Source organism: Rana temporaria, chromosome 5, assembly GCF_905171775.1.
Source record: "Rana temporaria chromosome 5, aRanTem1.1, whole genome shotgun sequence".
NCBI classification, from domain to species: domain Eukaryota; kingdom Metazoa; phylum Chordata; class Amphibia; order Anura; family Ranidae; genus Rana; species Rana temporaria.
Genome location: NC_053493.1, coordinates 231481275 through 231506798, shown reverse-complemented (window position 1 = coordinate 231506798; position 25524 = coordinate 231481275). Strand labels below are relative to the sequence as shown.

General features: G+C 44.2%; 1 protein-coding gene across 2 annotated transcripts in view; it reads right to left on the bottom strand.

Annotated features, from left to right (window-relative positions):
- Positions 1-25524, bottom strand: part of LOC120940617 (cadherin-6-like) — a 516101-nt gene that overhangs the window by 21102 nt on the left and 469475 nt on the right. For both annotated transcript variants that reach the window (XM_040353572.1, XM_040353571.1), the window contains 2 exons: positions 17277-17379; positions 16945-17196 (listed from right to left, as the gene is read on the bottom strand). In XM_040353572.1, the coding sequence (XP_040209506.1) occupies positions 16945-17196; positions 17277-17379 (355 nt within the window). The remainder of the gene's footprint in view (positions 1-16944; positions 17197-17276; positions 17380-25524) is intronic.

Genomic DNA, 25524 nt, shown 5'->3' with positions numbered 1-25524 from the left:
ATTAAGTCTTAAACCTAGGAAATAAATTGCTCTTCCTTCCTTCTAGAGTAAATAAATTGCTTCTTGGGAGATAATTTTATGGTGCTTCTGAATTTAGACTATTTAATTAATAGTACATTATTTCCCACTAACATAGTCATTTCTCAAAATCTAAGAGATCTGTTAATATAGGAAAGGCATTTTTATTATCCTTATGTGAATGCGGAAAACACAAGGGGAAGGTCTCGCTTCTCCCTTATAATCATGTCATTATGTACAGCATACCCAATTGTGTTGTGTTTGTTTGGCTGATACAAGGCTCATCTGTAAATGATTTACACACTGACTGAGTTATTGCTAGCCAATGATTATTTAATGCCTCTCAGTGGAATTAACATGACAAGGCTTCATGCATGAAAATGACTGTGTAATCCTTACTGGTCTCTTTTCTTTGCAGCTCATTACTAAAAATATCATGGAGTAAGAAGCAGGTAGGGAAAAAGCCTTTTTTTCCGCAACAGGTATATTGCTGTACTAGACTTTAAAGAGACTCAATTGTAGCTCAAAATACCAACAAGTAGGATGAAAATGTTTTTCCCGCATCCCAGGGGGTATGATGAGGGCAATGGATATACAGCTCCTTTATGACCAGGATAAAGGTAAGCACTACTAAAGGTACTGCCTCCTGGGAAGCTGTAACTTTAACGTGGTACAGGCTCAGATCCAAACTGCACGTCTCGAATGATAACGCTTCTGATAAAAAAAAAAAAATGGGTGGGAAATGATTTCCCCACTAGTTACCAGTCTTATTATCTGACTCTTTCAATCAAAAATGACTGTTGGAATCTAAATGTAGTCGAAAGCAACCAGTACCAGCGTTGTTTATGAACTGCCAATATATATTGTGACCATGTATGTAAAGCCAAATATTAGTATTCAGATCAAAGCTTTACACATATGAATTGATTTAAAGGCAAATAGATCATGCACTTTGCAAGTGCAGTTGCTCCAGGGCTTAGCAAATGAAGCTCTGCTGACTTCCATTTTCCAATTATGTGCAAGCAAAAATGCTATGATTGGGTATTATTTGCAAAGTGAAGTTTAAAAAGTTCTGAGGCAACTGTACTTGCAAACGTGTATAGTCTATTTACCTTTAGTAAATAAACATCAGAGATACATTTCTATATCCTATCTAATGACCTTAGCTTTTTGAAGCATCATCTTGCATCAGTTAAAGCATCTGTTAAACCCCCCCCCCCTCCAAAAAAAAAACAGACCCTATTTCTTTAAAGCATGTTATACAGAACAGTGCTTGTGTTGTGTCATTTGGCCCCCTGTATACCCTAAAAAACCTGGCTGATCCTGCCTGGCTATACCCTCCCCTCTGCAAACAGACCACAATAATTATGGCTGCTGAGCCCTGACATTGTGGCCTGTTTGTGTGACTCAGTCATCCGCAGTCTTCTCTCTGCAGCTCTCCCTGGGTCTGTGTCTCCTCTGTCCCCCCTCCCTGCTTGTACCAGCGTCTGCCCCCCCCCACTCCTGCTTTTCTCGTATCTGCTATGAAATGGTCTTATCCCCTCTGTACCTTAATAACATGTGTCCCTGTATCTGTGTAATGTAAAAAATCCACGGATCTGTACCTTGCATGTGCGTGGCTCCAGGCGCTCAGCTGATTGTCGGCTCTCTCCCTCCTCTCTCCCCCCCGAGCTGACATCAGCAGAAGGGCTTGGCTCCACCCACTGCAGCTGTGAGCCGGAGAGAGAAGCGAGAAAAGGAATCAGCTGTGTGCCAGACGTGGAGCTTATATCGGTACAGATCAGAAGATTTTTTACAGAGCACAGACACAGGGACACATGGTATTAAGGTACGTAGGGGATAAGACCATTTAATAGAAGTGGGTTAACAACCACTTTAATGTGACAATACCTCTGAATAATTTGTGTGGCAGCGGGTCTGAGAACTAGGAGCATGCACAGTTGCACATTCCTAGTTCTCCACTGGAAGGTATTTAACATTGAAGGGGCATCTTTAAATGTACTGTTTATAGGTCATAAAGTGCCAAACAAAACATAGCTAGAAATCCAAAGTCATTATTGTTCAACTGGTTACAGCAAGCAGAGTAAAAGACAGCCACAACATTTTGGGGGCCACACAATTCCCCCTTCATCAGGACTGGGAGAATTTACAGAATGTTAAATGGACTCAAAAGTGCTCTTAAGCAGACTTATCTGCAGGCAAGGATGTTATAAACAACAGTCAGTGCTGGTATTCCCAGTAGATGTCCCTTACCAGTTCTACTGTGCTTGTTATAACCAGAACTATAAAGACTTTGGACTCCTAAGGATTTTTCATTAGGCACTTCATTTGATCTATTACACATGGATTTCCCAACTCAGGTCAATGTTTTCTCTTGGGGGGTCCCTGTCTTTGTGGTGAGGTGCCAAATACAGATCAACCCTGTCTGCATTTTGATGACCTGTGCAAAAACATCTCCAGTACATCTCTACAACTACCTCTTGGATTTCCTTTCATCTGACAGTCGTTCTCAAATCTCATTGGTCTCAGCTGAAAATACTGTCACTTTTTAAAAAATAAGGATCCTTATCCTGGTTTGCTATATTTGTGAATTAAGCCTTTATTGATTTTAAAATATTACACTTTAGAAAACTGCCAAAGCACATCTATATAGTAATGTGAAGTTAATACACTTACTAATTAACTAGCTTTTACTCCAGTATGCTAAATGATTAGTGATCTTTTAACACCCCCCACATGCTGACGTCAACTCCATCTTTGAATATCCTGCTTGCCCTTTCTCCTGGATGCTTCATCTGCCCACAAGCCAACATCACAAGCTCATGCAATAGACTCTTTTATCATAGTCTGCCCTCAGGTTACTATAGTTTCACTGATGTGTGAGAGACATCATCCCAGCAGAGAACTTCCCATTTCATAATTTCTGCTATGCCAGGAACACACTGATTCTGAAACGAAACTTGCTGAGTGTGGGTTTTAAAAGCTTTACAGAGATAGGAAGCATTATGGACAAGCAAATAATAGGGTCATGTTAGATATGGGGGAAGTTAAACAGCTTTAAATAACGTTGAGGGTTATTTGCAGCATAACTAAACAGGGGGTCTTGGATTGCAGTAAACTTCATGGCATAATAAATGTCCTATCACTCAAAAAGAACATAGCTGAAACTGAATATTTACATAGAATAATAGCTGTATAAATAAATGCAATTATAAATAATGACATCATTGAAAGTAATCTAATGGACAGTAGTAGAGTAGAAGATTGGTTATGCCTTCGTTTACTTGCCTCAAGTCACAAGACATTGAAATATATATGAAAGTAAATCAAAACTATAAACACACATCAAATTTTTCCACAAGTCAATAAGGCAGGATTTCAGCTAAACTTAGGAGGGAAAAAAAGAAGAGGCTACAGAGAAACAGCCACAGGAGAGAGGGAAGCATCTCTAGGGAGGGGAGCTTGGTGGGAGAGGTTGCTGAGAACCAGCCAAACCAGAGAGGAAAATAGAGGAGGCTGTAGAAAATCAGCCAAACTGGAGAGGGGGATGGGGAGAGAGGCTGCAGAGAAACAGCCACATGCAGTAAAAATACCTACACAATAGAGAATCCTGTTGTTTACGGAACACAACAGCTCAAGCTAAAATGTACACACACAAATGAGTTAATGAGAGCTGTGATTGATTACAATGACTCATCCCAGACAAACCACAGCCTCAAAGCAAGAAGTGCCTTTAGCAAACGTGTATGGCTCTGTCAAAGCTTTTTGTAATAAATGTTTTTTAAATAAAAAAACTTTATAGAGCTGAATATAACATATATCAAACAACAGACTAAAAATGTATATAACCTTAAACAAAAAAACAGTAAAATAAAACTGATCAAAACCATTAAAGTTTCCCATTACTGTAGATATTGTGTAAAATATACTGTAAATGTTTCCAATACAAAGAACAAAAATCAAATGTAACATTTAAAATTTTGACATATATGTAAATATTTCAATACATAACAATGTGACTGCTGGGTGTGTTACTGTGGGCTATAGTTGTATTAGCTGCATACAGTAAAGCTGGCCATAAATGGTTTGAATCTTGGCCGGTTCAGCAAAGACCGGAGGAGATTCAAACCATCTATGGGTGGGATGATTGTACCCAAGTCAATCCATTGATCGACTTTGGTACAGCCAGCATCTCAGATTTTTACATGAGATTATTGACAGTGGCTATAACCGCTAGCAATAGTCACTGTGTTTTCCCAGCCTGGATGGCTCCCCATGCTCCTCTGCCAGGAGGAACACAATTATACATCAACATAGTCCTGTGGTTACAGGAAAGATAATCACATCATCTATGGCCCTTCCATGGTTGCCAACTTTCAGTAAATTTACAAACAGTTTGTAAAATCTGTATATTTTGCATCTGTCCATAGATGTCCATTATGGACATGTAGTCGGGAGGCCTTGCAGAAAGGTCTGTGCAACATGTTTCCAGACACTGGGAGGTTAAAAAATCCTGGTCCTGGACAACGTGTTGCTGAGGCTTCAGTCAGTCACAGAAGGAGCGGTGGAGAAGGTGGCCATCTGACCGATGCGTTCAGACAATTTTTTAGTCCGCATCCCCAAGGTATGACCGGTTCCAGCAACCATCGCCAGCGTCTGTTTTACATGATGCAGGAATATCTAGGGGCAAGATCAGACTTGGACACCTTTCCCACCGAAAATCCTCTGGCTTACTGGGTCTTGAGGATGGATCACTGGCCAGAGCTTGCACAGTACGGAATTGAGCTACTGGCTAGAGTTGAGCGGACACCTGGATGTTCGGGTTCGGGTCCGAACCCGAACTTTAAAAAAAAAGTTTGGGTTCGGGAACCCGAACTCCAAACCCCATTGTAGTCAATGGGACACGGACTTTTAGAAAAAAAATGCGCGGAGGTCCCCGCAAATTCAATAACCAGAGGGTCTGGTATGGATATTAAGGGGAACCCCGCCGTCAATTTTTAAAAAAAAATGACGTGCGGTTCCCCCTAAATATCCATAACCAGACCCTTCAGGTCTGGTGTGGATTTTAAGGGGAACTCCACCCCAAATAAAAAAAAATGGCATGGAGTTCCCCCTAAAATCCACACCAGACCCATTATCCGAGCATGTTGACCTGGCCGGCCGCAGAAAAGAGGGGGGGACAGAGTGCGGCCCCCCCCTTTCCTGAACCGCACCAGGCCACATGCCCTCAACATTGGGAGGGTGCTTTGGGGTGCCCCCCAAAGCACCTTGTCCCCATGTTGATGGGTACAAGGGTCTCATCCCCACAACCCTTGCCCGGTGGTTGTGGGGGTATGCGGGCGGGAGGCTAAGGGGACCCCCAGATCCTGACCCCCCCTGTGTGAAATGGTAATGGGGTACACTGTACCCCTACCATTTCACAAAGGAAGTTAAAATAGTAGTTGTCTGAAAAAAAAACACACACACCGTTGAACAAAATACTTTATTAATTAAACCAAATAAAAATCCAGAGGTGAAAATAGACGATCCATGCTGCTCCCTGATCCATCGTTGTCTTGTATCCAGCGGCGGGTGAGTTCTCCAGCGACGGGTGTACGGGTGTTCTCGCCCACGATTGGTCCAGCGATGAGAAGAGCCATCCATTCAGAGCACAGCTCTGCGAATGACACGCCGGAGCTTGACGTTTCTTGTATAGGGGAGGCGGGCCACACGTCACGTGACCCCGTCCCCCTCTGACGCACACTGTGCTACGTCACTGGGACAGCCCTATTCCCCTTTAGTATTACCTATTACCTATTACCATTTCACACAGGGGGGAGTCAGGATCTGGGGGTCCCCTTTGTTAAAGGGGTCTTCCAGATTCTGATAAGCCTCCCGCCTGCATACCCCGACAACCACCGGGCAAGTATTGTGGGGATGAGACCCTTGTCCCCATCAACATGGGGACAAGACAAGGTGCTTTGGGGGGCACCCCAAAGCACCCTCCCAATGTTGAGGGCATGTGGCCTGGTGCGGTTCAGGAGAGGGGGGGCCGCATTCTGTCCCCCCCTCTTTTCTGCGGCCGGCCAGGTCAACATGCTCGGATAAGGGGTCTGGTGTGGATTTTAGGGGGAACTCCACGCCATTTTTTTTTAAATTTGGGGTGGAGTGCCCCTTAAAATCCACACCAGACCTGAAGGGTCTGGTTATGGATATTTAGGGGGAACCGCACGTCATTTTTTTTAAATTGACTGCGGGGTTCCCCTTAATATCCATACCAGACCTAAAGGGTCTGGTTTTTGAATTTGTGGGTACCTCCGCGCATTTTTTTTCCCGAACTCCGAACCCGGACCCGAACTTTTTCCAATTATTCGGGTTCGGGTCCGGGTTCGGGAAAAACCCAAAGTCCGTACCGAACCCAAACTTTACAGTTCGGGTTCGCTCAACTCTACTACTGGCTTGTCCTGCATCTCGCGTTCTTTCAGAACGCACATTCAGTGCTGCTGGAGGCTTTGTAACCGATCACAGGGTGCGTCTCTCCACCGACTCGGTCGATCGACTGACCTTCATAAAAATGAATCAGGCTTGGATCACCACCAGCTACCAAGCACCTGATGCTGATGTAACTGAATATTTTTTTTTGAAATGTCAGATCCCTTCAAGACTGCCTATGCTGATGCTGAGTGACTATCCTGTTATGCTGAGCGACTATCCTTTTCCTCCTCAATGATCATGCTGATAGCTTGTAAGAACATTTTTGGTTCTGGGCACCAGCACCAGTGCCTAAGGCCCAATTTTTCTGCCCCTGTTTAACAGGGGCATGTAATTACAATTTTTGATGCAATACTTTGCAGCAGGCTCATTCCTGCGCTCCAACTAGAGTATCTGTGAGGGGTTGCAGTGTTGTAGCACCAGTGCCTAAGGCCCAATTTTTCTGCCCCTGTTTAACAGGGGCGTGTAATTACAATTTTGATGCAATACTTTGCAGCGGGCTCATTCCTGCACTCCAACTAGAGTATCTGTGAGGGGTTGCAGTGTTGTGGCACCAGCACCAGTGCCCAAGACACAATTTTTCTGCCCCTGTTTAACAGGGGCGTGTAATTACAATTTTTGATGCAATACTTTGCAGCAGGCTCATTCCTGCGCTCCAACTAGAGTATCTGTGAGGGGTTGCAGTGTAGTGGCACCAGCACCAGTGCCTAAGACCCAATTTTTCTGGCGTGTAATTACAATTTTTGATGCAATACTTTGCAGCAGGCTCATTCCTGTGCTCCAACTAGAGTATTTGTGAGGGATTGCAGTGTTGTGGCACCAGCACCAGTGCCTAAGACCCAATTTTTCTGCCCCTGTTTAACAGGGGCGTGTAATTACAATTTTTGATGCAATACTTTGCAGTGGGCTCATTCGTGTGCTCCAACTAGAGTATCTGTGAGGGGTTGCAGTGTTGTGGCACCAGCACCAGTGCCTAAGGCCCAATTTTCCTGCCCCTGTTTAACAGGGACATGTAATTACAATTCTTGATCTAATATTTCACAGCAGGGCCCATTCCTGCGCCCACCAAGAGTAACTGTGAGGACTTACAGTGTTGTGGCACCAGCGCCAGTACCAAAGGCCCGATTTTTCTACCACTGTTCAACAATGGCATGTAATTACAGTTCTTGATATAATAGTTCACACAGCAGGGCATTCCAGCGCCCATCAAGACTAACTGTGAGGGCTTACAGTGTTGTGGCAATACCAACACCTAGGGCCCAAATTTATGCAGCGTATATACGGCAGGCCCCTACTTTCAAACATCCAACTTACAAACGACTCCTACTTGCAAACGGAAGGAGACAACAGGAAGTGAGAGGAAATCTACCCCTAGGAAGGGAAATTCTCTTCTATAAGAGGTGTCTCCTGTCCACTGATGCTTTATCACCAATCCTTGTTTTACTTAAAAACCCAATTTTTCAAAAAATCATTTGTCATTGGGACATAAAGTGAATTGCAATCTTCTGAACAGATGCACACAGACAGCAAAACAAATGTTACAGGGGTGATAACCCTTCTCTATGTTTTCAGAAAAGCTTAAAAATAGATTTTATGGCTGGAGCTACACTTTAACTACTTAACCCCCGGACCATATTGCTGCCCAAATACCAGAGTACTTTTTGCGATTCGAGACTGCGTCGCTTTAACAGACAATTGCACGGTCGTGCGACGTGGCTCCCAAACAAAATTGGCGTCCTTTTTTTCCCACAAATAGAGCTTTCTTTTGGTGGTATTTGATCACCTCTGCGTTTTTTATTTTTTGCGCTATAAACAAAAATAGAGCGACAATTTTGAAAAAAATTAATATTTTTTACTTTTTGCTGTAATAAATATCCCCCAAAAATATATAAAAAAACATTTTTTTTCCTCAATTTAGGCCGATACGTATTCTTCTACATATTTTTCGTAAAAAAAATCGCAATAAGCGTTTATTAATTGGTTTGCGCAAAAGTTATAGCATTTACAAAATAGGGGGTATTTTTATGTTATTTTTATTAATATATTTTTTTACTAGTAATGGCGGCGAACAGCGTTTATTTTTCGGTACTGCGACATTATGGCGGACACTTCGGACACTTTTGACACATTTTTGGGACCATTGGCATTTTTATAGCGATCAGTGCTATAAAAATGCATTGGATTACTATAAAAATGCCACTGGCAGTGAAGGGGTTAACACTAGGGGGCGGGGAAGGGGTTAAGTATGTCCCTTACTGTGGGGGGGGGCCTCACTAGGGGAAACACTGATCTTCTGTTCATACATTGTATGAACAGAAGATCAGCGTTTCCCCCGCTCCCCCGTTATCAGCGTTTACACACACAGCTCCCGGTCCCCGCTCTGTACCGAGCGATCGCGTGTGCCCGGCGGCGATCGCGCCCGCCGGGCACACGCACGGGAGTCTAGTGGCGGCTGAGAGAGAGGACGTTATACTACGTGCTCTCGCCCAGCCGAGCCGACCTGCCGATGTAGAACGGCAGTGCGCGGTCGGCTAGTGGTTAAAAAAGTACCAGTTCACAATTACAAACAGATTCTACTTAACAACAAACCTACAGTCCCTGTCTTGTTTGCACCGCCTATATACTGGTGTTCAAAGTATATAGGGCCAAAGGGGCTTGTAATGACCTGGGGGGAGTTGGGGGAAACCCATGCTATTTTTCTCAATGATTTTCATCCATATTGCAGGGACCAGACATTACATTTAAGCCGCAAGCAGTTTTAAATGACTTTTTTCTTATAGTAATCTAATTTTGTGCAGGGACAGTTCTAAACATGTGCCACTTCACAGGCATACTATAGACACCCAGCAGGTTCGATATTTAAAAGAATTGTTTTTTCACTTTAAGCATAATTTTTTTCCATTGATACATGTTTTCTGGGGCAAGACCCAGGTTCTTAAAGACGTTTTCCGACAATAACTTGCATATTAGGCTTTAAAATTAGCACTTTTGAATTCGAACGTTCGAGTCCCATAGACGTGGGGGTGTTCGGCTCATCCCTACTACTTACTGTATGTAGCTAATGTTACATTACAGAACACCCAGTGGTCACCTCATTCTGGAAATGGTCTCTTTGTGTCAACACCTATTTAAACTGAATTACTGTAAACATGGGATTGTATTTTAAAGAAATGTTCAACCAACTGTATCAAAGCGTGGTTTAAAACTGAACTTAGAGTACTAGGAATGTATGTTGATCTCTAGCAAGTATACTTAAGTGATTGATTGCAAAGAGCTCTTCTATATAACAATATTTGACAAAACATTATGAAGCATTAAGCACTGTTCAAAATATCAATTGTTTTCTAGCACGTAAACATACTGGAGTTAATACTAGCTTTTTACATTAGAAAACCTGAAGGCCATAGGAGAAAAAAAATCTGTCCTTGACAAGCACATAATATGTAGAGGGTACTTCAGTGTCACTTGAATTCTTTTAGGTTCAAGGTTATAAGTACTTGTTTTGTAAATCAGAGGCCCACTGTGCATCCTGGAATGACAGTACTACATGACATGTAAAGCTATGTATTAAGCTATGCATTACACATAGCAAAAATTACATTACTGTTATGCCTCGTACACACGACCAGTTTTCCCGTCGGAAAAACTGCCATGAGAGCTTTTAGCCAGGAAAACTGGCTGCTTGTATGCTCCATGGCAGTTTTCGCAGCAGGAAAAATTAGAACATTCCCGGCTGGCTTTTTCTTGGCAGTTTCCCGATGGGAAACACTGGGGTGGATCATACACAAAGCTTTCATCGCAGTTTTCAAGACAGGAAAACCTCTGGTGTGTACATGGGGAAAGTGACCAAGCAGGTTCTTGGTTTCCCGCCGGGATTCCTGGCGGACTTTTTACCGCCGGGAATCCCGATCGTGTGTACGGGGCATGAGGGTTAACTTGTTTGCACCCTTTACTAGTGAGTTCATAAAATCTTACTTATACATATAGTTATTTCTATTTATTTATGTTTATCACTAAACAATAATAAAGCCATTAAATCTGGTCTATATGCATAAATGTAGAAGTAGTGCTGCGCTGTGCATTAATACTTCTACATTTATACTTACTGTACCTGGGTCTTGATACTACCTTCAGTGCTTGCTGCAGTACCCCACCTTTTAGACTTGGCCAGCGTGGGAATATCTTTTTTATTACTTGGTCTATATGCATATTAATATTTAATTTCTATCCCTTGCAGCCAACAGCTGAAAGAATGTGCATTTTCTGAAATTCAGATACAACAGTTGCACACAAATTATATCAAAGTCATTGCAAAGAAAGATACCCCCATTTCCCTTCCAGCAGAGTCAGGTTTTTAATTAATCAACTTATAATGGCTGCCACAAAGCATGCAACCATTACCATGCTTCAAAAAACTGAGTTGTGTGATACAGTCTGTAAAATAACATATATTTTTTTTGTAAAGAATCAGTTTCCAAACTTACAAATATGTCACAAAAAAATTTGAGGCTCCCATTATTGAACTTTTTGTGAAAATCTGGCTGTCATTCTGACCCTCTGGTTTCCATGCTTTCTGAGTCACTAACCTAGAACAAGTATGTTGGGAGTTCTGACTTGCAACATGCTTGTGCCTTGACTTAGAAAGTGTGAAGCTACAGACGTGAAGCTCCTGATAAAGCAATCCTGAGAAATGCATAGACTGATGTATTTTGTATGTTGAGCTTTCTATGACTGAGCTCATTAATTCTTTATTGCTTTTCTTGTTGGAAGTTGATTTAGTATCTTCAATTCTGTCTGTAATCAAATCAATTTTTAAAAAGTTTTATTATTGTATACATTAAAGTATGACATGGTAGGGGCATATTTAAAGTCCCTTAGAGAGACAAAAAGTTTGCGTGTATAATTGATTTGGGAAGATGCCCTCAGGTGTTATATCATTTTTATGTTATTGATTGCATGGATGATACCCTTCCTTTTTTGGTTCTTGAAGCTAAAGACAGTCAAGAAAGTAGAATTTTCAGAAGATTGGTAATGACAGCTTTCCTTTTTTTTTCATTGCATGCTTTTAAAGTATCTAAATGCCTAAATATCTTATTTTCATCTAAAATAACTACTAAGTCAATTCAAAAAATCTAATGCAAAGCTCCTAGAGCAGGGGTGGGCAATTATTTTTTCGATGGGGCCACATGAGAAACTAAAAATATTTTGGAGGGCCGGGCCAAAAGGCTAAACTCAATACTGCATAAAATCAATTGTATTTCTTTATAAAAAGCAGTAAATATCATTGTTGGACAACTGGTACGAGTACTTGTTATAGACATGGCACAGGAGGGGGACAGAGGCTGGGCACATGGCACAGGAGGGGGACAGAGGCTGGGGACATGGCACAGGAGGGGGACAGAGGCTGGGGACATGGCACAGGAGGGGGACAGAGGCTGGGGACATGGCACAGGAGGGGGACAGAGGCTGGGGACATGACACAGGAGGGGGACAGAGGCTGGGGACATGACACAGGAGGGGGACAGAGGCTGGGGACATGACACAGGAGGGGGACAGAGGCTGGGGACATGGCACAGGAGGGGGACGGAGGCTGGGGACATGGCACAGGAGGGGGACAGAGGCTGGGGACATGACACAGGAGGGGGACAGAGGCTGGGGACATGACACAGGAGGGGGACAGAGGCTGGGGACATGGCACAGGAGGGGGACAGAGGCTGGGGACATGACACAGGAGGGGGACAGAGGCTGGGGACATGACACAAGAGGGGGACAGACGCTGGGGACATGACACAGGAGGGGGGACAGACGCTGGGGACATGACACAGGAGGGGGACAGACGCTGGGGACATGACACAGGAGGGGGACAGAGGCTGGGGACATTACACAGGAGGGGGACAGAGGCTGGGGACATGACACAGGAGGGGGACAGAGGCTGGGGACATGACACAAGAAGGGGACAGACGCTGGGGACATGACACAGGAGGGGGGACAGACGCTGGGGACATGACACAGGAGGGGGACAGACGCTGGGGACATGACACAGGAGGGGGACAGACGCTGGGGACATGACACAGGAGGGGGACAGATGCTGGGGACATGACACAGGAGGGGGACAGACGCTGGGGACATGACACAGGAGGGGGACAGACGCTGGGGACATGACACAGGAGGGGGACAGACGCTGGGGACATGACACAGGAGGGGGACAGATGCTGGGGACATGACACAGGAGGGGGACAGACACTGGGGACATGGCACAGGAGGGGGACAGAGGCTGGGGACATGGCACAGGAGGGGGACAGACGCTGGGGACATGGCACAGGAGGGGGACAGACGCTGGGGACATGACACAGGAGGGGGACAGACGCTGGGGACAGGCAGCCACTGTTTAATCAATAACAATTGATTAAACAGTGGCTGCATGTGATGGCACAGTGGCTGCGTGTGATGGCACAGTGGTTGCGTTTGATGGGCACAGTGGCGACAATTGATGGCACAGTGGCTGCGTGTGATGGGCACAGTGGCAACAATTGATGGCACAGTGACTGCGTGTGTTGGCACAGTGGCTGCATGTGATGGCACTGTGGCTGCGTTTGATGGGCACAGTGGCTGCGTGTGATTGGCACAGTGGCTGCGTTTGATGGGCAGAGTGGCTGCGTGTTATTGGCACAGTGGCTGCATTTGATGGGCAGAGTGGCTGCGTGTTATTGGCACAGTGGCTGCGTGTGATTGGCACAGTGGCTGCGTGTGATTGGCACAGTGGCTGCGTTTGATGGGCACAGTGGCTGCGTTTGATAGGCACAGTGGCTGTGTGTGATTGGCACAGTGGCTGCGTTTGATGGGCAGAGTGGCTGCGTGTTATTGGCACAGTGGCTGCGTTTGATGGGCAGAGTGGCTGCGTGTTATTGGCACAGTGGCTGCGTGTGATTGGCACAGTGGCTGCGTGTGATTGGCACAGTGGCTGCGTTTGATGGGCACAGTGGCTGCATTTAATGAGCACAGTGGCTGCGTGTGATTGGCACAGTGGCTGCGTGTGATTGGCACAGTGGCTGCGTTTGGGAACAGTGGCGACAATTGATTGCACAGTGGCTACGTGTGATTGGCACAGTGGCTGCGTTTGATGGGCACAGTGGCTGCGTGTGATTGGCACAGTGGCTGCGTGTGATTGGCACAGTGGCTGCGTGTGATTGGCACAGTGGCTGCGTTTGGGAACAGTGGCAACAATTGATTGCACAGTGGCTGCGTGTGATTGGCACAGTGGCTGCGTTTGATGGGAACAGTGGCTGCGTGTGATTGGCACAGTGGCTGCGTGTGATTGGCACAGTGGCTGCGTGTGATTGGCACAGTGGCTGCCTGTGATTGGCACAGTGGCTGTGTTTGATGGGCACAGTGGCGACAATTTATGGTGGCACAGTGGCTGCGTGTGTTGGCACAAGTGGCTGCATGTGTTAGGACAGTGGCTGCGTGTGATGGGCACAGTGGCGACAATTGATGGCACAGTGGCTGCGATTAATGTTAATTCACGCCGCTGAAATGAACCGGCACGACCAACTGAATAGGGGGGGGGAGCGACGAGCACACAAAGTGACAGGAGGAAAGGGAGCCAGGAGCGCACTCGGCAGCCAGGCAGTCGGCACACAATGTGTAAAGTGCCGCTGCCCGTGGCCCCGCGCTGTGACAGTGAGTGACACACTGGCTGGTTGCGCCCCCCTCCTGCACTAAATGGTAGCGCCCGGCCCTGCCTACTGTTATCACCGCGGCGGGGAACATTACAGACAGCGTTCGTTTGAACAGCTGTTTTCCCCGCCGCGCATAGACACTCCCCCTTGGACGGATCTGTCCAATCGCGAGCAAGGGGGAGTGTCTATGTGACTCCCCCTTGCTCGCGATTGGACAGATCCGTCCAAGGGGGAGTGTCTATGCGCGGCGGGGAAAACAGCTGTTCAAACGAACGCTGTCTGTAATGTTCCCCGCCGCGGTGATTAACGTGGCGGCGGCGGGGGGGGGGGCGGATTAAAAGGTCCGCCGGGCCGTAGTTTGCCCAGGTCTGTCCTAGAGCTATAGAGTAACTGGATTTGTTAGTGTTTTCTTTCTTTCTTTCTTTCTTTCTTTCTTTCTTTCTCTAGAAGTATGCGGTCAAAATAAAAACACAAAAACCAACACAAGGAACATAACTTACAGTTAGCAGAATGTATGCCTTATGCCAGTGGTTCTCAACCCTGTCCTTGAGTACCCCCAACAGGCCATGTTTTGGGAATTTCTCTTAGATAAAATAGCTGTCCAAAATTCCAAGCCATTGACTCCTGCAAAGCTGGCCTATTCGGGGTACTTGAGGACAAGGTTGAGAACCACTGTCTTATGCTGGTGACTCTTCTGTTAGCTGAACTTTTCCCCTATTGATGCCCCTCTACCCATCACCATAATCTGCCGGTGTCACAAGGTTTATTAGAACTGTGGGAGCTGACTCAGGCTCTCATCAAGAATACCCACCCCAGCTCCCCCGTTCATAGAAGCCTGTACTACTTTTATGGAAAGCAATCTATTAATGGACGATGCAGATCTTTCAATCATCTGCCCATCCACCATTCATAGAAAGCTTTCTATTCATAGAAGCTGTAGTACTGGCTTCTATAAATGGCGGAGCTGGGAAGCATAGTCAGACACTCTTGATGATAGTTTGTCACAGCTCCCACAGTTTTAATAACCCCCGCCACACTGAAAGATTACAGGGGGAGTGGGGGTATCGATGGAGGAGGATTTCAGCTAATAAAGAGGCATCAGCAAAAGGAACACATCCTACTGACTGTAAGTTATGTAACTTGTGCTGAATTTTGTGTTTTTTTATTTTGACTGCATTTAGTAGTTAATATTTTTGCAAGTTATAATTTCATGATTGCATTTTCAGCAACCGGGTGTTGCACTAGGCCCCTTTTCACATCCATTTATACCTAATACTTTACTGAAAAAAGAATCTTGTATGTAGAGCTTTATAATTTAAGTGATTCTAAATTCTAAATGTTTTTGTTTACCTTAATGCATTCTCTGAATTAAGGTAAAAACACCTCACTATCTGTCCTACCCACTCCATCCCTAAACACTTACCTGACTCCTGTTACCACTCCAGCACTGTCTTGGCAGCTGAACTGCTCCCCTCACTTCCTAGACTCACAGGAGACTCTGAGGGCAGCAGGAGATAAAGGCCCCTGTTGCTGTCAGTCAAACTCCATTGAGGAGGGAGTGGGGGTGTGACTTAACAGTGATATGGGTGTGTGTATACCGATACACACAGCCCGGCTCAGTAGTGTGCATGCATGGGTGCCACCTTATCACTGGACAGCGAAGGGACCTTTCTGTGCAATATCTTTGCACAGAGCAGGCAAGTATAACCCCCTTTTTTAAACAAAAAATTATCCTTTAAGTGTCACTTAAAACCTTTAACCGAGACCATTGATGGCGAACCTTTTTGAGCCCGAGTGCCCAAACCACGATACAAAACCAACTTATTTCTTTCAAAGTGCCAATACAGAATTAAACCTACCAGTGGCTCTGTACAGAGGATAGGACTGATCATCCCTCTGAATGAGTTCATTTTTGTCATTTAATTTTCCATCATTTTTGTTTTCTATTTTTTTGATTGCTATACCCCTGTGGCTCTATTTTTTGGCATCTTCACCATTCCTTCTCCTTGGCACTGTCCTTCTCCCTTGTATGCAGCTTTTTGGCCACTGAGCCCCACTTCCTTTTGTATAGTGAGTGGATGAGCTCTCAGTAATATTTGTATTCCACAGTGTGGTTCCCAGTTTTCAATTTTTTAGAGAGGGCTCTGCGTTCCGGCAGCATTACGCCTGCCATGAGTTCACCATCACTGACCTAGACCAACTAGACCTTGCTGTTGGGAAAAAAAAGCCTGCACCGGTGCAATGATGAGGTCACTGTAGTTGTCTCCCCAACTATAAACAATATTTATTTATTTGTTTTATATTCATATTAAAAGTATTTGTATAGAGCCTACAATTTACACAGAACTTTATATATTGTACATGTGCAACAGTCTCTGCCCTGTAGGTTCCTATCCCACATACATAAATACACATACTAGGGCCAATATAGACATGATGCAATAGAGCCCTGACTGCATTATTAAATCATTTATATATACATAACTGGATTATTTGGTGTCTTTTTTTATATCTACATATATAAGGAAAAATTATTGTTGATCCAGGTAGTGTCTATGTATCTTTGGTCTGTTGGTTGAACTATATGAACAACTATTACCATAATTCAAGTTAAATTGCAGTTTAATTGCAAAGTGACAGCTTCTACCAAACACAAAAGGTGCTGGCATTGTTATCCAAAATTAAATTAGCTTTTTGTATTATGTTTTTCAGTTGCTAAATATTTCACTGAAGCAGAAACCAGGTTGAATGACAATGTGGTGTTCTATATTCTTACCTAGCAGTATTATAATGCAGAGGAGAATGGCGATCAATGCTCCTGTACTCAAACCTGTAGGGTGGCTTAGAGCTTCGGCTGTACAAGACTGCATGTTACCCTTGTGGTCGCAGGCACACACGCGGATGGTCAGTGTACCAGTGCTAATCTGCACAGGAAACCCATAATCTGAAATGACCACTGGTAAAAGGTATGTATTCATCTCATGGCGGCTATATCCATTTCTTCTAGTGTATATGCTGGCTGTGTTATCTGCAATCAAAGTATATACTATTATAAACACTTTCATAGCAGACCCAACAATCACAAAGCATTTATTCGGGCATACTAACCTCCGTTATCTTTGATAGTGAAGTTGGCATCTGATGATGAATATGAAAACTGAAGTCCACTATAAGAATCATCCTTATCTACTGCACTCACAGTGTGTATTATCTGTAATAAGCATATTCAGCAGGGTCAAATAATACCTCTAAGTACACAATCAACAACATTTTTATCCCAAATATAAGGAATAATATTGCATAACATATTACATTGTCGTAAAATATGTGCAATTAGAATCCAAGATATGTCTGTTTTCACTAAGTATAACTTTCCAGAGTAATTATTTGGGGAGGTATGAATGTCCAGTATGCATGCAAGTGAGGAATTTTTAATTTAAAGCTGGGAGGAAAGGGTGGGCAAAGTCAGAAACTCTTGATGATAGTTTGTCAGAGCTCCCACAGATATAAAAGCTGGTATATATAAAATGCAACTCTGTAATCATTAATATGTTATTAAATGTACGTATTTTGTAATGCAAACAGTTTAAGGACCTGGATTTGACCTGGGATCAGGATCCTAAAGTTTCTGTACAACAAAGCTCCGAGAGGGTAGGGGAGAAGCAGTGCAAGGAGCCAGTCAGGTGTGTGGCATTGTAAGTAGCTGGTTAACAGGAGTAGAGAGCATGGAGACACCAGAGAAGGACTCATCAGTATGCTGCTTCTCTTTTCACTGTCCAGTCACAGGGTTGGGGTGGAAAGGGCACTTACAGGTGAAAGTAAAACTCCTGCAGAAAAACAATCAGGTCTTCTGCCAGATATGACTGTGCTGTGTGACAGAGCTGTATAAATCTCAGAACCGAATATACAGAAATTCATTGTCAAATCCCTTAGGAGGTTTACCAACTCCCATATATCAATTTAATCTGTGCATTTTGCTGTTTGCCTATTCAACTTCAAAGTTATTGTTTCATTTGAAACATTAGGCCAGACAAGCTAACAAAGTAGTAATTAAAAATAATGACTGATAGAAGCTATAAGTCACGTCATAAGATGTCCATAGATATCACATTGTAGGCACAATCTACTCACTGAAAGGTCTTTCTGTAGAAACGTTCACCTGAAATGACTGTTTATACATACCTATACATATCAAGGAGGAAGTAACGAGAGCAGAAAGACATGGCAGCTTTGGCTTTTCTAGAGGAAAACATTGATTGGATGGGAATATGCTTGTTTTTTCTTTTAGAAAAGCTGGCCAAGGGCTTTTGCAGCAGTTGGGAAATGCAATGAAACATGTTTTTTTTTTCAATTCAATTGTAAGAAGTTGGATTGGCCAGCGCCATTTATGTCTTTAGGTATTTTTAGTCTTATCATGAAATTCACTTTTGAGTATTTTTTGGAGTGTTAATTTGCATGCTAGCAGTTTCCATCTGATTAGACTGCAATTAAAGGATAACAATACAAGTAGCTGCTTACCTGGTAACAAACCAGTTATAATAATTAAAATGCCCAGATGTCAGTCTTTGCAAAATCTTGGACTTCAGTACTTCATGTATAGACCATAAATACATTAACCACTTGAAGACATTAGGCATTTATGTTATAACTTAAAAAAAATCAGGCCATATCCCCTAAGCTCCTCCTCCTCCTCCTCCTACAAAGCTTACTTGTAGATATTGCAAATATCTCCTAAACATGTGCCGTTTAGGAGCTATTCACATTGCCTTTAGTCAATGGCATCACTGTGCATGCACAGTGCGCTCTGCATCCAGGGAACACTGAATGTGTTGTGAATGCAGAGAGCTCTGTGCCACAATTGTGTGACGTCATTGCAGCCTAGCTATTCCAACTTCCACAGAGCACCCCAGAAAGAAAATACGGGTGAAGTTGGAAGTCCCGGCAGTGATGACAGCTCAGCACTGGAGGGCCCCATTCAATAGGTAAATCTTCCATAATGTGCTAGTACGGGCCCAGTAACAAAAAAAGGAAGAGTTTACTACTACAGTAAAACCTTGGTTTGCGAGCATAATTTGTTCCAGAAACATGCTTGTAATCCAAAGCACTTGTATATCAAAGCATTTATTTTACAGGGTATAAAAGAGAAGAGAGGCACCTCTAAGTGTAGCAATAAGTTGCTAAATATTGTACCTTCATTAAATGTAACCATATTGCTACACTAAGACTCCATTCACACAGGGGCAACACGATTTCCAGCATGACTTTGGGAGGCAACTTGGACACGACTTGAGTATGAATCACAGCACGACCTGAGGCAACTTACAAGGCAACTTCAAGTTGCCTCCAGGACAGGAGGCTTTCCAGTGGCCAATCAAACAACAATCAGCTCTGTGGGAGGGAGGGGGAGGGAGGGGTTTGCCTGAGAAATGTATGTTCTCTTCCTGTATTGTTGCTTCTGTTAAGACAGTGATCCGACTTATGAGGCGACTTCCATTAAAATCAATGGGTACAAGTCGCCTAGAAGTCGGATTGAAGTAGTACAGAAACCTTTTCTGACGTCGGAGCGACTTCAGTAGTATGCATTAAGACAGCTCCATTCACTTACATTGATTTTCTCATGCAGCGCGACTTATGTCTAAAATCATCCTATGTTCACTAGGGGCATAGGATGACTGAGAAATTATATCGTGGACTACCTGAGATGGGGAAGTAATGATTATCCACAATATATTCCAGGATATCTTTAAAGAACTAATTACTGTTTGTTGATTCTGAACTCAACAGGTTAATTGAAAGATGTTAATGTCATCACCTCCAGCTACCTGTCTGCCTGTGTAATGTAAATTTAATCCAGACTAACTTCTAAGGATCTTTCATTGTGGCTTGTGCTAATTGACCCTGCTATTGTGTAAAGAGGTCCTGTGTATACACTTATGATAATGTGTATTATATAGCAGGTGAGCGGAGACGGGACGTCTACTCTGACAGGTCATATCTCGGAGTCACCTCGTTTGGGTAAATGATTAGTTAATTAGCTCATGTTAATTTATGTTCTGGTTACCTCCTCTTTAAACTGTATAAAAGGTTGCATTCTTGGTTCTATTAAACACTCCGGGCCGGATTTAGGTAGATCGGCGCATAGTTATGCCGGCGTAGCGTATCGAATATACGCTATGCCGATGTATAGCAGAGCGGCGAGCACAGTATTCACAAAGCACTCGCTCCCAACGTTGCGCTGGCGTAACGTAAATTCCTCGGGGGAAGCCCACCTAATTCAAAGTAAGTGGAAGGTGGGTGTGATCCATTTAAATGAAGCGTGACCCCATGCAAATGATGGGCCGAATAAATGCATACGTCAGAATCCCGTCGTAAATACTCCATAAGATACGTCGAATCACTGCCTACGATGTGACGTAACCTACGCCCAGCCCTATTCACGTACTACTATGTAAACAATGTAAAATATGACGGCTGTTCCCTGGTCCATACCTTAACATGACTTATCCCTGCTTTATGAGGCTTAACATTACGCCGGACGTACGACTTACGTAAACAGCATATATTAATGCGCCGGGCGCAAGTACGTTCATGAATCGGCGTATCTCACTCATTTGCATATGTAATCGAATTTCCCATATGCCTCCAGCGTAAATATGCGCCCAAGATACGCCGGCGTAGGCAAGTTACGCCGGTCGTAAAAAGGTCTATTTTCAGGCGTATCTAGTTCTATGGGCACAGCGCACAGATACGACAGCGCATCGAGATACGTCGGCGTAAGTGCTATGTGAATCCAGGCCTCCATGTTTAGCACACAAACAAGTCTTGTCTCGTTGTGTGTTGAGAGCAGCTGGAATATCTGATATCTATATCCAGACTGATAGGAAGCGGTATATGACAGAAGCACTCAAGCGGAGAGTGGGACGTTCCGTTACAGGGCTCTAGTTGCCCCTCTTCTCTTTTATACTCAGTTGTGACATGATGCTACTCTTATATCAAGACATCGCTTGTATATCAAGGCAAAATTTATTAAAACATTTTGCTTGTCTTGCAAAACGCTCTCAAACCAAGTTACTCTCAAACCAAGGTATTACTGTACTTTAAAATACACATGCTCTCACATTAACTATCATGTTATGTACTGTATATTGCACATGCTTTATAATTATACCTGAAATTAATTCAACATAGGCACTTAAAGTACATGGCAAAGCAAGCATTCTTTATCTTAGAAGCTTTTTTTGATTTCTGTAATCCACAAACGCACTGGAAATCTCTATATATACATGCAGGGACACATATGAAACTTTCCTAGTTTTAGTCATTAATGAAAGGATTTGAAATGCTTCAAGTGGAATTACAGTTTAATTAGCTTTAAAAAATAACATTTTAAGATGAAAGCTCTTAATTATAGCACAGAAAGTACTATCTGAACTGCAAGTGTGACGTTTAAAAAAAAATCAGTGACATTGCGAGATGATCTACCCAGGCTCCGTTACTGCTGTGACACAAAATAGCTGGTATCCTCCCTCTCCGCATGCAGTGACAATATATATGGGAGAGCAGAGGTGAAAGATGACAAACATCACATGGGAGGATTGGGAATTAAACAGTAATTCTGCAGGAGATTTTCCTAGCAGTTTTTATGTTTCATCTAATCCTTTAAAATTCTATGTTTTCTATTTGCAGCAGCCTTTTACTTGTAGGTTTAGTAGTAAACAAGAGTTTTTCAGAACATTACAGTATAAATGGTAATAGTATACTAAGTGGTCATTTGGGGACATTTAAAATGAATACTATTATGGAAGCAAACTGCAATGGAAATACATAACAATAATGTGCAGCTATTTTCAACTACATTCTCCTAGGTTTACCTAAGGTCTAAATGATAATTATTTCTTCTGCCACATTAAAGAATACGCATGGTGCCTTATCAACACAATTTACACCTTATAAGAACTAAGAAAAAAACAATGTTCACAGCACAGGTTTAATATTATTCTAAGTATTTACGGTCTCATACAAAATTAATGTTGTTTGCAGTTTATCCTTGTTTTCTTATTTTATTAACGCATAAACACCAGAGTAAAATTATGCAGCTATTTGGAAATGTCAGTGTTGACACAAGTCTGTATCTGTGAGTTTTGCTAAGGCCCCGTACACACGGTCGGACCAAACCGATGAGACTGGCCCGTTGGACCGTTTTCATCGGTTCACCTCTGAAGTGGCCGTACGGCCTGATATGCGTACACACCATCAGTCCAAAATCCGATCGGGTCAGAACGCGGTGATGTCAAACACACGACGTGCTGAATAAAACAAAGTTCAATGCTTCCAAGCATGCGTCGACTTGATTCTAAGCATGCGCGGGTTTTGAACAGATGCTTTTCTGTACTAACCATCGGTTTGGTCTGATGGGGCAGCGGTCCATCGGTTCATTTTTGAAGCATGTTTAGAAATTTTGGACCGAAGGAAACCAGACCGATAGCCTATACACACGGTCGGTTTGGTCCGATGAAAATTAACTTCGGTTCATTCTCATCAGACCAAACCGACCGTGTGTACGGGGCCTTAGAGTTACAAGGCCATGTGTACAAATGTATGCTTATTTTATGATTAGTTTAATATCACAGAGTTATGGTGTGTATGTACTGCCACAGGTATTGACCATGTGTATGCTAAGGGGTCCAGCCTTGTCATACATATTCTATTAGGGTAGCACAGTGGCTTAGTGGTTAGCACTTCTGTCTTGCAGAACTGGATTCCTTGGTTCAGATTCCAGCCAGGAGACTATCTTTTCTGAGTTGACATGTTTTCCCGAGCTTGCGTGTGTTTGCCTCTGGCAATTCTGGTTTTCTCCCACACTTCATAGAGAGGCTGGTAATTTGGTAATTTGCTCCTGTTTAAATTGTCCCTAGTACTGTATGTGTGTATGTTTGCATGTGAGATAGGTACCTAAGATCATAAGCTGGGACTGTGCATGTACAGTATGTAAAGCACCGTGTAAACTGTTTCTGCTCTATAAATGCCTGTATTAAATATCAGACAATACAGGAGCTTGACGAGCTTAAAAAATCCATATGGCATTGGGAATCCTTTAAACCCTGTACACACGGCCGATTTTCCCCTCGGAAAAAAAACGTTAGTTTTCCCAACGGGATTCCTGCCAAGCTTGTCTTGCGTACAGACTGTCATACAAAATCCCGCCGGTCCAAAGTGCGGTGACGTACAACACGTGTGACGGCACTATAAAGGTGAAGTTCCATTCCAATGGCGCCACTGTCAGGTCACCTGTGGCCAGGTGACAAGTGCACCCTGTAGGGGTCAGGGATGCACCACAGGGAAGTGAATCCTATGGCCGACTACTGCTAGCAGAGACGAAGCGTGAACCTAAGATCACCCAGGGCGCGGAGTCTAAGACCCAGTCTTGTATTCACCAGAGCCTTTGATGGTAAGGATGGTCTTGGCCGCGACTGGGTCCAGGTCGCATCCCCGAGATTCCTCAAGTCACACTCCGAAGCAGTCAGCAAGACAAACAATGGTGATGGACAGGCCGAGGTCAGGGCAACAGGCAGACAAGGATAACCGTGGAACATGCAAATAGTCAGGGGCACGGGCAGACAGGGAAGTCGGGGACAAGCCAAAACGGTACACGGAAGATGATCGTAGCACTCTGCAACCAGGAACTAGCAATACACTGCAGACAGGAACTGAGCATAGGAACACTGTTGAACAGCACTGCAGACCTGTAGAGCAAAGGTTAATATAGGCTTCCTGGGATGGACTAGGGTGGAGCCATACAGGAAGTGGAAGTGATAAGAAGGGAAACCAGAACAGGATCTGCCTCTAATGAACACATGGAGATCAGGTAGGCAGACAGACATGATGCATATTCATGACAGTACCCTCCCTCTTAAGGCCCCTCCCCCTCCCCAGCCTGGAGCCAGGGCTAAAGGGGAATCCAGAAGAAACCTCCTCGACAAATGGGGCGCAAAGATCTCAGATGCAGAAATCCAAGACGCCTCCTCAGGACCAAATCCTCTCCAAAGCACAAGGTACTGAAGAACGCCTCTGCGGAGACGAGAATCCAGAACTTGAGTATCCTCATTGACCAGAACCGAAGTAGGGACAGGAGGAGAGGATTTATTGAGGACCAAAGGCCTTTTAGGAATAAGAAAGGGCATGAGAGGGTCAACAGGAATCCGAGGAGGATCAAGCAGACCCTTAAAGATGAACTGGGGATTAAGCACAGGACCATCAGACTGGGCAGAGGTCAGAGGAACCCTGAAGTCAGGTTGGTTAGAAGCTGACAGGGCACAGGAGTCAAGCTGGATAGTAGGGAAACCCGCAGAATGCAGAGAGCCCTGAAAACAAGGTAGGAAACCCCATTTGGCCGAATGAGGCAATCTATCCAAAGGATGGATTGAGCCCCTTAGACAGGTTGCAGGAGGACCTGAACAAGAAAAGGTAGGAGGCTCACTGGGCATGGGCTGACCTGGCATAGCTGATGCAGAGGCCGATCGAATAGCATAGTCAGGTGTAGTGATTACCCGAATCGCATCACAAGGCGTAGTGACTGCAGAACTCGCAGACAAGTTAGCCTGGCTGTGCGTTTTAGGGACAGTCAACAGTAAACTGGAGTGAATGATCGGCTCAGGTTCACAGACGGGCTCCTCATCCAGAGTGCTACATTGGCTAGAAAGTGCATCAGCCAGACTATTGCAGGACACATTCCGGACACCGCTACATGTGGTAGGACGAGCAAAAGATTCTGGAATGGTGGCAACCGGAAGTTTCTCTTTTGGGGCAACCTTGGGTAGGCAAGACGTGGAACAGGAGGGACCCCAAGCCAGGATCTGTCCGACAGTCCAGTCAATGTGAGGAGAATGGAGTCTTAACCAAGGAAGACCCAAAACGATAGGAGCTGAGGTCTTAGGTAGAACAAGGAAGGATATCCACTCCTGGTGAAGTGTGCCTACTGACATCTTAACAGGGACTGTCTGGAAGCGAATAGGACCCCCCGGGAGAACAGTGCCATCAATCGCCGAGACCACCAATGGTGTGGTGAGGGGCAACAGGGTAAGTCTCATGGACGATGCGATTTCCCAGTCTATGAAATTGCCAGCGGCTCCGGAATCCAGATATGCCGAGACCGAATGAGAAGAAGCACCAAAATGAAGGGACACAGGAAGAAAAAGACGAGAAGGTGAAGGAGATATTTCTGGATCCAATACTCCACCTTCCAGGTGTATTGAACCCGAGCGTTTCTCGGGGCGAAGAGGGCAAGTGTCACGAAAATGACTTTTGCCCCCACAGTATAGACACAGGCCTAGAGTTCTGCGCCTGGCACGTTCCTCAG